At 44.3% G+C, this 12,156-nt stretch overlaps 2 protein-coding genes across 14 annotated transcripts in view; both read right to left on the reverse strand.

Moving 5' to 3' along the window:
- LOC310843240 (cilia- and flagella-associated protein 337-like) overlaps positions 1-12,156 on the reverse strand; it is a 1,288,916-nt gene that overhangs the window by 926,032 nt on the left and 350,728 nt on the right. The window lies entirely within an intron of this gene.
- FRY (FRY microtubule binding protein) overlaps positions 1-12,156 on the reverse strand; it is a 193,758-nt gene that overhangs the window by 30,931 nt on the left and 150,671 nt on the right. For all 13 annotated transcript variants that reach the window (XM_083735729.1, XM_083735730.1, XM_083735724.1 and 10 more), the window contains 5 exons: positions 10,129-10,223; positions 6,814-7,421; positions 6,410-6,507; positions 6,141-6,311; positions 3,862-4,002 (listed from right to left, as the gene is read on the reverse strand). In XM_083735729.1, coding sequence (XP_083591855.1) covers positions 3,862-4,002; positions 6,141-6,311; positions 6,410-6,507; positions 6,814-7,421; positions 10,129-10,223 — 1,113 coding nt within the window. The remainder of the gene's footprint in view (positions 1-3,861; positions 4,003-6,140; positions 6,312-6,409; positions 6,508-6,813; positions 7,422-10,128; positions 10,224-12,156) is intronic.

Raw genomic sequence — 12,156 nt, forward strand, 5'->3', positions numbered from 1 at the left:
TTCACAAATATATAGCATCATCATCATCATCATCATAATTTATTATTTATACCCCGCCCATCTGGCTGGGCCTCCCCAGCCACTCTGGGCGGCTTCCATAAAAACCAAAAATACAGTAAAATATCACACGTTAAAAACTTCCCTGAACAGGGCTGCCTTAAGATGTCTTCTGAATGTCAGGTAGTTGTTTATCGCTTTGACATCTGCTGGTGGGCGCCACTACCGAGAAGGCCCTCTGCCTGGTTCCCTGCAGCTTTGCTTCTCGCATTGAGGGAACCGCCAGAAGGCCCTCGGCGCTGGACCTCAGCGTCCGGGCAGAATGATGGGGGTGGAGACGCTCCTTCAGGTATACTGGACCGAGGCCATTTAGGGCTTTAAAGGTCAGCACCAACACTTTGAATTGTGCTTGGAAACATACTGGGAGCCAATGTAGGTCTTTCAAGACCGGTGTTATATGGTCTCGGCGGCCGCTCCCAGTCACCAGTCTAGCTGCCGCATTCTGGATTAGTTGTAGTTTCCGAGTCACCTTCAAAAGTAGCCCCACGTAGAGTGCATTGCAGTAGTCCAAGCGGGAGATAAGATAACCAGAGCATGCACCACTCTGGCAAGACAGTCCGCAGGCAGATAGGGTCTCAGCCTACGTACCAGATGGAGCTGGTAAACAGCTGCCCTGGACACAGATTTGACCTGTGCCTCCAGGGACAGCTGTGAGTCCAAAATGACTCCCAGGCTGCGCACCTGGTCCTTCAGGGGCACAGTTACCCCATTCAGGACCAGGGAATCCTCCACACCTGCCCGCCTCCTGTCCCCCAGAAACAGTACTTCTGTCTTGTCAGGATTCAACCTCAATCTGTTAGCCGCCATCCATCCTCCAACCGCCTCCAGACACTCACACAGGACCTTCACTGCCCTCACTGGTTCTGTTTTAAAAGAGAGGTAGAGCTGGGTATCATCCGCATACTGATGAACACCCAGCCCAAACCTCCTGATGATCTCTCCCAGCAGCTGCATGTAAATGTTGAAAAGCATGGGGGAGAGGACAGAACCCTGAGACACCCCACAAGTGAGAGCCCAGGGGTCTGAACACTCATCCTCCACCACCACTTTCTGAACACGGCCCAGGAGGAAGGAGCGAAACCACTGTAGGACAGTGCCCCCAGCTCCCAGCCCCTCAAGACGGTCCAGAAGGATGTTATGGTCGATGGTATCAAACGCCGCTGAGAGATCCAGCAGAACTAGGAAACAGCTCTCACCTTTGTCCCTAGCCCGCCGGAGATCATCAACCAGTGCGACCAAGGCAGTTTCAGTCCCATGATGAGGCCTGAATCCCGACTGGAAGGGATCCAAATGGTCCGCTTCTTCCAGGCGTGCCTGGAGTTGTTCGGCAACCGCTCGCTCAATCACCTTGCCCAAGAATGGAAGATTTGAGACTGGGCGATAGTTGGCCATTGTGGCCGCATCTAAAGATGTTTTTTTAAGAAGCGGTTTAATAACCGCCTCTTTCAGCGGGTCTGGGAAGGCTCCCTCATGGAGGGAAGCATTCACCACCCCACGAAGTCCATCACCCAGTCCTTCCCGGCTAGCTTTTATAAGCCAGGATGGGCAAGGATCCAGGAGACAGGTGGTTGGTTTCACTCGTCCAAGCAGCCTGTCCACATCCTCAGAGGTAACAGATTGGAATTGATCCCACTCAACTTGACTAGACAGAACTCTAGCACTCTCCCGCCCCGGCCCTGCTCCCACGGTGGAGTCTACTTCTTCCCGAATCTGAGCGATTTTATCTGCAAAAAACTTTGCAAAATCATTGCAGGAGAACATGTGGCCCGTACTGGGCCCCGATGTTGCAGGTGGTTCCGCTAAATTGTGAACCACCTGAAAAAGTCTCCTGCTGCTGTTTTCTGCAGATGCAATAGAGGCGGCAAAGAAATTTTTCTTCGCCGCCGCTATCGCCACTTGGTAGGCTCGACGTTGAGCTCTAACCTGTGTCCGGTCAGATTCGGAATGAGTTATCCGCCACCGGCGCTCTAGCCGTCTCAACGATTGTTTCATTGCCCTCAGATCCGTGGAAAACCACGGGGCTCTCCGGGCTCCATGCAATCGGAGAGGGCGCTTCGGAGCCAAACAGTCAATAGCCCTGGTTAACTCCACATTCCAGCGGGCCACCAGGGAATCAGCTGAAAGGCCATCAACATGGGATAAAGCATCCCCTACCACTCTCTGGAAACCATTTGGATCCATTAAGTGGCGGGGGCGGACCATCCGAATTGGTCCCACCTCCCTGCAGAGGGGATAGGTCGTAGAGAAGTCCAGTTGCACCAGGAAGTGATCTGACCATGGCACTTCTTTCGTTTCGCTTTTACTTAGTGTCAGATCACCAACATCCATAGAGGTAAACACCAGGTCCAAGGCATGTCCGCGGCTATGGGTTGGGCCAGACTTATTCAGGGACAGCCCCATGGAGGCCATGCTTTCCACAAAGTCCCGAGCTGCCCCTTGTAAGGTCGTGTCGGCATGGATGTTAAAATCCCCTAGGACGACCAAGCTAGGTGTCTCCAGGAGAACATCCGCCACGACCTGAAGCAGCTCGGGCAGGGAATCCTTGGTGCAGCGGGGAGGTCGGTACACCAAAAGGAATCCTGTACTGCCCCTATTGCCCAACTTCCAGAACATGAACTCGGAAAACTGGGTCTTCCCAATAGGAACAAAATCTACGAGAAGAGGAAGAACATCACACACAATAAAATTACTTACTATTAATTAAATACAACATAACAATTTGGGTGCTTAGTAATAATACTAGTTTCAAATGCAATACAGGTTTACAATATATACACGGAATGCATATATGCCGGAATGCATAAATGAGAATATTATTATAGTATATTATCATCCTTTTCAGACCGTGAATTAGTTCTCCAACTGAGAATAAAGAGGACTGAATCAGCTTTGAATATTTTTTCCTGTCACGCTGGAATTAGGCACAGAGTTTTACATTCTTACATTCTTGCCTCTTGTTGAAATCATTTCTAACCTTTGTGTTTCCAGCAAAAAGCAAAGAAAACTTGGGTAGTGTTTGGACAGCAGTCTGCTTTTATTTCAAGTATAATTTAGCTGCACAAACATTTCCCTGAACCAGGACCCTTCCTCTGAGTGACAGGTTAAGGATGAAGGGGGGAAAAGGGGATCTGGAGTGCAGTGATAACTGCAGTACTTTTGCCTTTTGTTTGTGCTTTCCATTACTCCTTGCAGAAAAATGCCAAATTGTCTGGAAATATGTATCTCAGAAGCAGAATGAATCAGAGTAAATGCATGCTATCCTGGGTGTGAATTCTGCAGCTGATTCTGAATGCAGAATTTGGATTTAATGTCTACAGAATTTGGGGCTGACTGAAGCAGCAGTAGTGGACTTTGGAGTTTCAAATTTCAGCAGCACCCTGTGCAACGCGAAGATTTGGTGCCCCCCGCCTCTCATGCTCCTTTCTACAGCATTATTGTGACGCCCCCTGCAGCACGGCACCCAATGAGGTCAAACTGGTCATGCTACCCCCAAAACCACCTCTGGCCGCAGCATACGTGCAGCAAATCAGACACAATGCCAAAACATAGCTTGGCAGTATGTGAACAAGCCTGGTCTGTGTTTTCTCCTCCACTTCCCCAAAATTCCCCCTTCTCATTTCTCATGTGATAGTCTGCCACATTTCAGAGGAAAGGTTTGGCTTGCCACTAACTTAGGAGTGAAAGGGAAAACTAGGTTACATGAGGCCTGTATATTTTATGTGAGTCCATATAAATCCTTTTCTAAATGAGTGAATAAGCACTGTTTTTTTTATACAAGCTCTATGAGGTGCATGCAATACTTACCTGCACATATTTTTCAATGGTCTTTAACACCTCCATGTTAAACTGTTTTACGGGAATGCCTGATAGGTCCATATAACTAAGAAGACTATAGATTATCTGCAGAAGGGACTGTTGCATGCTGGGAAGCCCCTTTTCCAGCAGCTGTGAGAAAACATAAACAAAATCATAATCCTTACATTAAAAACACACCAATTTTGCTGTTAAAGAGGTAAAATGGTGAGAGATGTGGGGGGAATGCAACGTTTCACTTTTCTAATCATTCCATCAGTGCTAGCATTTCAGTTTATCTGGTGGAATAACCTCTCCTCCCCTCCCGCTTTGCACTTGTTATGGGGGTTCTCCCACTCCCAGAGAAGATTTGGGGAGTGTAGCAGGCACATGGTGTGTGTGTGGAAGAGTCCCATTGCACTAGTGGGACTTGTTGACCTGGCTCCCGCTAGTACACCTATTTAGTTGAATCCAGCGCCTGGATAATAACTCTGAAGATCATAGGTTAGAATCTTGCACATTAGTGCACTCGGCTACATACAGATAATCTATTTCATTATGAAACTCAGATGCAACGTTCTGAAGGAACTCACTTTGCGCCGACCTTTACAATAAAAAATTAACCTATGGAACCTAAACATCCTCATAGTTCATTATCTAAGCCAGCCTACCCACAACTTCCTTGTTTAGCCTTCTTCCACCATTGCTAACCTCTGGCCATGTTGGTACTTCAAAAGCAAATGTGCTAACTTTCAAAAGCTGGTGCTATTACTGCTTTTTAAATTTCCAAGGAGATTTTCAGGTGTTTTCTTCCATCTATTTTATATGTCCTTCAAACAAACTTGAGTGCCCAGAACCAAGTTGTGGAAAGGAATACCAAGAGCTCAATATTTATATAAATCAAAATAATATAACACTTGGTAATGCTATTCTGGTTCTCAGTGAACAGTCACAGGAACTATCATAACAATTCTAATACATGGAAAAAGAACTCACTTGTGTATACATTCCTTGTACAGTCCAGGATGATAAATCAGCATAATCAAAACAATGCTGTAGGAGAGGCAAGATGACAGTTTTTTTTGCACTCCAATCATAGAAACAAGGAAACTCTGGTTTGCTCAAAAGAGGCTGATATTTTATCAAAAACTGTACATCACAAGTCTATGCCAGGCATAGGCAAACTCGGCCCTCCAGATGTTTTGAGATGACAATTCCCATCATCCCTGACCACTGGTCCTGTTAGCTAGAGATGATGGGAGTTGTAGTCCCAAAACACCTGGAGTTTGTCTATGCCTGGGCTAGGCTTACGCTGAAGTACATTCCAAAAAGAATGCAAGTTTATGCAGAAGTCGGTTCCATTAATTTCAATGGAACTTATCCCAACTAAGTTTCACAAACACATAGACTTGATTAGTCACAATGCTTTGTTTCGTAAACTTTCATTGCACACTGTGACAACATCCCTGGCAACCTTTAGAGCAGGGATAGTGAACCCACAGTCCGAAGGGGGCCTGCCAAGTCATTTCAACTGGTCCTTCAAGCCGCAGTCAAATCAATGCATTCCAAAGGCACCTGTTCCCCACCTTGCAAAAACTTCGCTTTGTCCTCTTGTGTGCATCTACCGCCAGGTTGGAGGTTCTCAGGAAATAGGAGGGAGAAATCCATCCTTTTCCCTGAACACCTCTAACTTGACAGTATGCAAGTGGAAGAGGCATCTTTGCGAGGTCAGAAGCAGGCACCCTATCACATCACTGTAATGGGGAGGGCTAGAAACAGTCATTTATGCTGCAGAGAACGATCTGTGAACAGCAAAATAGAGTGTTTCCTATCCTCCCTGTCACAGCGCTGTAATGAGGGAGCTGTGTCTCTCAAACAGTTCAGAGAAAGAGAGTGTTTCTGCTGTTTATGTGTGTGTACAAGAGAAGGTGCCTCTGGAAAACAGGTTTATTGAGCATTCATCCTGATTGCTTGCACAGAGGTTATACAACGTCTGCTGTTTATTATGCATTCGTTCTAATTTATTTATTTTTAATGGTTAATATCTGTTCTCAGAGTCTCCTGGGGGAGGCATTCCTAGCCTTTGGGCCAATTATATTATTATTATATTCACACCTACACAAGTACACACACAAATACACAGAAATTCATTCGCTGAATATTTGGGAACATAATGTGCAACCCCTAACCAGAACTAAACCCAATTCACTCCCAGATAAATGGGTTAAGATTACAGCCTTAGGAAAGCTGCCAGTAGAAGACAGAAACATGACTGAGCAGTAGAAACATACCTCAGCTAAATACGTAACCATGTTCAGAGTAGTATCAGCAAACGTTTCATGCAGGTAACGGCAAACGACGTTGACCCAGGTTGCACAGTCTCTCGTGTAGCTGTGAGTTTTATAAAGAGTCATGACATGGGCTAGGTTTGACAGCTTGGGGTTCTTTTCTTCTAGACAGACCTGATGACATATAGGGAACATGAAAATTATGTTAACAGCGATCCAAAAACAATCCTGGGATTTAATTAGACCTAAGACGAATTGAAGACGGGTGGTACCTGAGCAATCCTTTCTGCAATATCCTTGCAGAACTGATTTGGGCCATCAAAGTGCTGAATTAAATGAGGCAGGAGGCACAGAACATTCAATGGAAATCCTGGCGCACACAAAAAAGGAGAAATTTGAGAAGGCATGAATAATACAGATTTCAAACTGTACTGTATGCTGTCATAATAAAGGCATATATACCTCCACTTTAAAACATCCTGTATTTACATAAAAACGTGTCAAGCACATGCAGTGTGATATTATATTTGGAGGATTAGTTTCTTATATGCAAAACATAATGATTATTATCAATTGCTATGAGGGACATATTCCTTATAATAGATACTTGACCTTTTAGCTAAAAATGTAGAGGAAACGCAATCAATCAATGAAACAAAACATCTATCGACTGTACCTATGGCTTGGGAGGAATCCACCATGGACACGCGTGAAACCGGGGTCAACAAACTGAAGAGCTGCAGCGTAAGGTCCGTGGTGGTAAGGGAAGTGAAACCTTTCAGCAGCAGCTGCTGGAGCCCTGAGAAATCTGTCCATTTCAACTGCCCTTGCAGCTTTTCTAGCTTTTCTCTGTTTTCCACTTTATCCAGTGGCAAATGAACAAGCAGCTTATTCAGCAACCTCAGCGCCATTAGATATTCAAACTCAAAATCGGATTCCATCAAAGCTACAGCAACCCAGAAGATGGTGGCTAACAGGTTCGTAGGGTTGTTAATATTGTTAGGGTCTGTGAGGCTGTCTTTTAAAGAGGACGAGCTCCGGGTTTTGGGGGAGAGGCCCTGCTGAGTGCAAGCCTGTATCCTGTCGAGGGTGGCACTGCGAGGTGGGTCGGAGGATCGGTCCACATCCCCAAACTTTTTTGGCACTGAAAAGCTCCTCTGGTGCCTGCTGCGCTCAGCGGTTGCCGTGTTACCACCTGAAGCTCCCGCATTGACATTCAGCTGCCCTGTACTCTTCCGATTTGCGGTCAGCTTTGAACTTGACATTAAATCCGGTGATGATGAACTAAGCAAAACAAAACAAAACAAAACAAAACAAACTTTACTGGGCCCCAGTACCTGGAGATCCATGTGAACAGGAGCTGCCCAATTCACCTCAAAAGTAAGACGGCCTCACTCATGCAATCCCACTCCAAATACAAAACACTTCTCAGCAGTTAAGTCAATTCCTCTTCCTTTTTTCCTCTACATGCAAATAGGAGCACTCATATGCACATTTCGGAGTCACTGGATCCAGACAATGGCATTAAGAGCAATTTTGGAAGGCCCAGTTCTAGACTTAGGGTCTCAGTGTACTTTGTATTATGGAGAATAAAGCTTTGCTGCCTTTACACGATTCGCAGAAACACAATACACTGAGGGAAAGGAGCAAAAATGTGCAAGTATGTTAATGAATGTAATTTTTATAGATTTGAGAATTTTGATTAGAGGATATGGTTTACTTGGGTGCAGAATTTGGTTATTTATTTATTTTTTAGGGCAGAATATACCCAGCCTATACCTCAAGAAGATATAAACCAAAAGGAAAATATGGGTAAATTAGATGCAAATAGAAATTGATGCAATCATTGGCAAACCCAGCCACAAGGTGAAGACTACCGTCTAGTGGGCAGGCTTTGGGTTGTGGTCTGCAGTGTAGCTACATGAGGCATATACGTAGGAATTTTTTTGCTGAGAAAGCTGGTTTGGGCCAGGAATGAGCTCCATTCCTAGCTGTTGGGTAAGTCTTCAATTAGACTAGGAGGGACCCTCATTCTGAGGACTTTTGCTACCTGCCCAGCTGCCAAATAAGGTTAGGCTTTTAGGTAAGATAATATACTGGGCAAGTTTCACACAGAAGGGGCAGGTTAGCAGCAATCTCTCCACAGCTGCATATATGGAATGGATGCATGCAATCTAACTTTTCAGTTCTCCACTTTTCTCTAACAGGTGATAGGAAATGACATCCCTCCAAGGCAAAGTCTGCCTTGATTAGACTGGGAGGACTTGGCCAATGCCTCTGAAAAAGCAAATCAACAAGGACAACACAGACAAACTGGACTCTGTATCCCATCATCCTCCACATTCTAAGAACCATCACCGCAAATTTATTAAAGGGGGGGGGTAAAGGAATGCTCATGAAAGAGTTGTGTCAGAGATCTGTCAACGCAGATGCACATGAAACCCAGCCTTGACAATATGACACTGAGTCAAAGCCAAACACGGCCATTCATGTGGCACCCAGCAGAATAGTTTCCTCTGTGGGCCATTTAAATAAAATGCCCATCATTCTGCTGTTTGAAAGAATCAGTAAAACTGCTGTGATTGGTGACACAATGGGAACAGAGGTCACCATTGCTGGGAAGGAAGAAAGGAGGGTGTTTTTCCCCCTTCCCACTAGTCACAGTTCTGTTCTGCTTCCCCAAAGTCAGTGCTTCCAATCTCCTGAAGTTAAGTGGCACAACTGAGATGGGAGACGGAAGAAATATGCTCAAAGATAAATAGAATACTTTACTGACAACCCTGAAGAATGGCAACTACTGATATCACAGATTGGACTTCAGTAAACTTAACTAGATTGATCCACCGGGGGGGGGGGGGAGTTGGGATTTTGCTTTTGTATATTTTTCTCTTTTTTTGTAATTGATTTGTTTAAAAAAGATGAGGTAAATAACACTCCTACATCATTGACTTCTGATCCCACTTACCCTTAAACATTATGTATAACCCTGAGATGGAAATGGACAATAATTCAAACTTTATTGTGCCAACTTCTTTTGGTGAACCTGCAACTTACACTGGGGGTTACATTACAGCGATGGCGCCTAAAGCCAAAATAGTGTATAATCAGAACACATTGGGTTCAATGGTGGGCGGGATTGCCAAAGTCTTTTTCCTCAGGCACCTTCCCCCTTCCTACCCCCTTATTGATTTTTTAAAAAACTTTTTGTAATGTGCGTAAAGCTGAATGTGCACAAGTTACCATACTTTTCCGTGTATAAGACGAGGCTTTATTCTTAGAAAATTATGTTCATAATCGGGGGTAGTGCACGGGGGGGGGGGGGGGAGACATGGGATTGGTTGATGCCATGAGCCGGAGATTGTCAGCGGCTATTGGATGTGTTATTGGTGGTTGCCTCAAGGGGTGTTGTTGATTGGCTGTTGCTGCAGCAATTGGGCTTGCTATAGGCGGCTTCTGCCGGTGAGGGGACAGATGATAGCTGGCTTTTGCAATGCATGTGAGTGGCAGTGTAGGTGATGCTGGTGAACGATTTTTGGCAATCCCCCCCCAAAAAAGCTCAACAACTCTGGGAAATCCCAAATGTGCGTAAGTTGTGGGCTTACCGTGTTGTGCAAGAGCAGTGAGTTGCGTGGTTTTTGGTGCTGAGCTAAGCAAAATAATCAACAAAATGTTGGGGGGGGGGTGTTGCAGCGTCTCTGCCCCATAACTGGCAGTTTTGCACAGCTAGACTTCTTGGCTTAAGAGATCTCATGAATGCCCTCTCTTTCCCCCTTACAGTATGCGTTATTATATAGCCTTTCACGACAGTGTTACAGATATAACAAGGACTATGCTGCTAATTTAGATTACTTGTACGCAGCCTGTTTTAACAAATGGGGTTTGAGTTAAGTTATTTGTGCATCTTTCCCTGTGCAGTTCAGAGAGTGTTCTGCCTTAATAACCTGGGAGTTTTACTGAAAGGGCCCTTATAACTAAGAGGCAAAGCTCCTACCGAGACAAAACTGTCAAAAGATCACTGTTCTTCAGGCAGTCGTACAGATTATCCACAGTAGCCTCTAACGTCAGCAGCGCTTCCATAACGTAGCCCTGCCAAAAAAATGCAGAAAGATGGTTACTTAAGTATGAATGCCCAGCCCTCCTCAGCAAGTATTGAACATGCCTGCTGCCTAACGTTTAGCGTTTCTCACATAATGCTGTTAATCACAGTTATTTGACCTCTGGAACTAAACTCTGAAAAAAACGGACCATTTATGATGAATGGCTAGTTCTGGATAGTTTGATAAACATAAATATTAGCTAATTATTTAATTCATTAAGTAAGCATGACTTCAGGTTCATTAATCCAGTTTCATTAATGTGTGAACAAAAGAAACTAAAAGTCGGTGCATGTGATTCATATCCCTGCTATCACTCCTTTGGTAAAAAACTCATAGTGAGCACCTTCTCAGACCTTGAGCCACACTGGATAGTTTCCACAGTGCATGAGATGTCAGGAAAGATATAAGACCTGCAAGTCTGTCCTACTTTGTTGTACAAGAGTGTTTTTCATTCTCTGTACTTTCCAAAAATAACCGAAGACATTTTTGTTTCAACAAATATTTCCACATGGATAAAAAGGTCTCATGTTCATTTTCAAGCAGTGATTTTTAAAAAATAATAATTAAAAGACCATTTTTAGCTGTTTTTTGATAGATGTGTAAATTACCTTGGCACCCATGTAAAAGGTGATTCATATTTTAGTAAATAATAATAATTCTCTCTCAATTTCTCTCTGAAGATCCTCATTTGTTGCCCCAAATACTCAGCTCTGTGTTGCTGAACAGAACCAAGAATGCAATGTTGCCTGGAAAATTTTATCCTTGTATGCTCTCAAGAGTTATAGATGTTAGCAACTGCTGTCAGATCATATGCGGGAAACCATTATTTATCTCTTTTGTTTTAAGTAGAGGGCATTCCAAGGCAAGTCTTTTCCAACTGCTCCTGCCCATGAATCCCATGTCTAGTCTTGCTCCAGTTGAGAAACTGAACTCTGTGCACTGTTGAAATGGGTTTGCTACATGCCGCAATTGTGAAATCATGAATAAACTTGGTACTGCCAATTTCTTTTTTAAGCTCTCCATGCAATGCCACCATCTAAACAAATCAAAATCCAAACATTTCCTTCTCCACACATCACAACGATGTTTAATCAGGACTCGTACAAAATTTATTCAAGAAACAAATATGCAAGCAATAGGATTCACTTTTAATGTCTCCAGTAGCTTTGCAACGTGTTAGCAAATTAAGTTCCAGTCGTTTCAAGCAAACACAGCATCATTTCAAGGCCCTGAGAGTAACGAAGAAGGGTGATAGCTCTAGAGCACATGATACCATAAAAAAGGCTCTCTCCCCAGCGGCCATCCACCTCACTGTATTTTTCATCCAATTCAGGAGAGGCAGTGGATGTGCTGGATTAGTGCCTGGGCATGGTAATAGATTGGATGAGAAATAATAAACTGAAACTCAACTCAGAAAAAAATTGAGGTAGTGGTGAGGGGGTGGTTTGTTTGTTCTGGTGAATGGTGTTCAACCCATTCTGAAGGCTGTTGCGCTTTCTCTAAAGGACTAGTTTTTAAATAGGAGGTGTGTGTTTGATGATGTACCATTGTCCTTAGAGGCCAAAATGGCTGTCGTGGCTATACTTGGATGGAGACAGCCTGGGCATAATTACCCACGCTATGTTAACCTTGTTAGGATATTTCCGTTCCACCTTAAAAGGGAGCAGGCTATGTGAGTCAGAGTCTGCGTATTTCCTGTTCACAGGATGTTTATGTTTGCTATTGCTTTCGTTTCTCTCTCGGTGCCTGAACACGCTAGCAGGCGGTCATGTTTTTCTTTGTTCTGACCAATGCTGAATAAACTTGTAAATATGCTCTCCTGCTGTGCAACTTTCGCTGTGTGAATTCTGCTGATAGAGTGTGCATCAGCCCAGGAATGTGGCAATCTATTTCTGGAGCTCATGCCACTAATTGCTGATACT

The sequence above is a fragment of the Podarcis gaigeae genome (genome assembly GCF_964106915.1).
Source record: "Podarcis gaigeae genome assembly, chromosome: 4".
Taxonomy (NCBI): Eukaryota; Metazoa; Chordata; class Lepidosauria; order Squamata; family Lacertidae; genus Podarcis; species Podarcis gaigeae.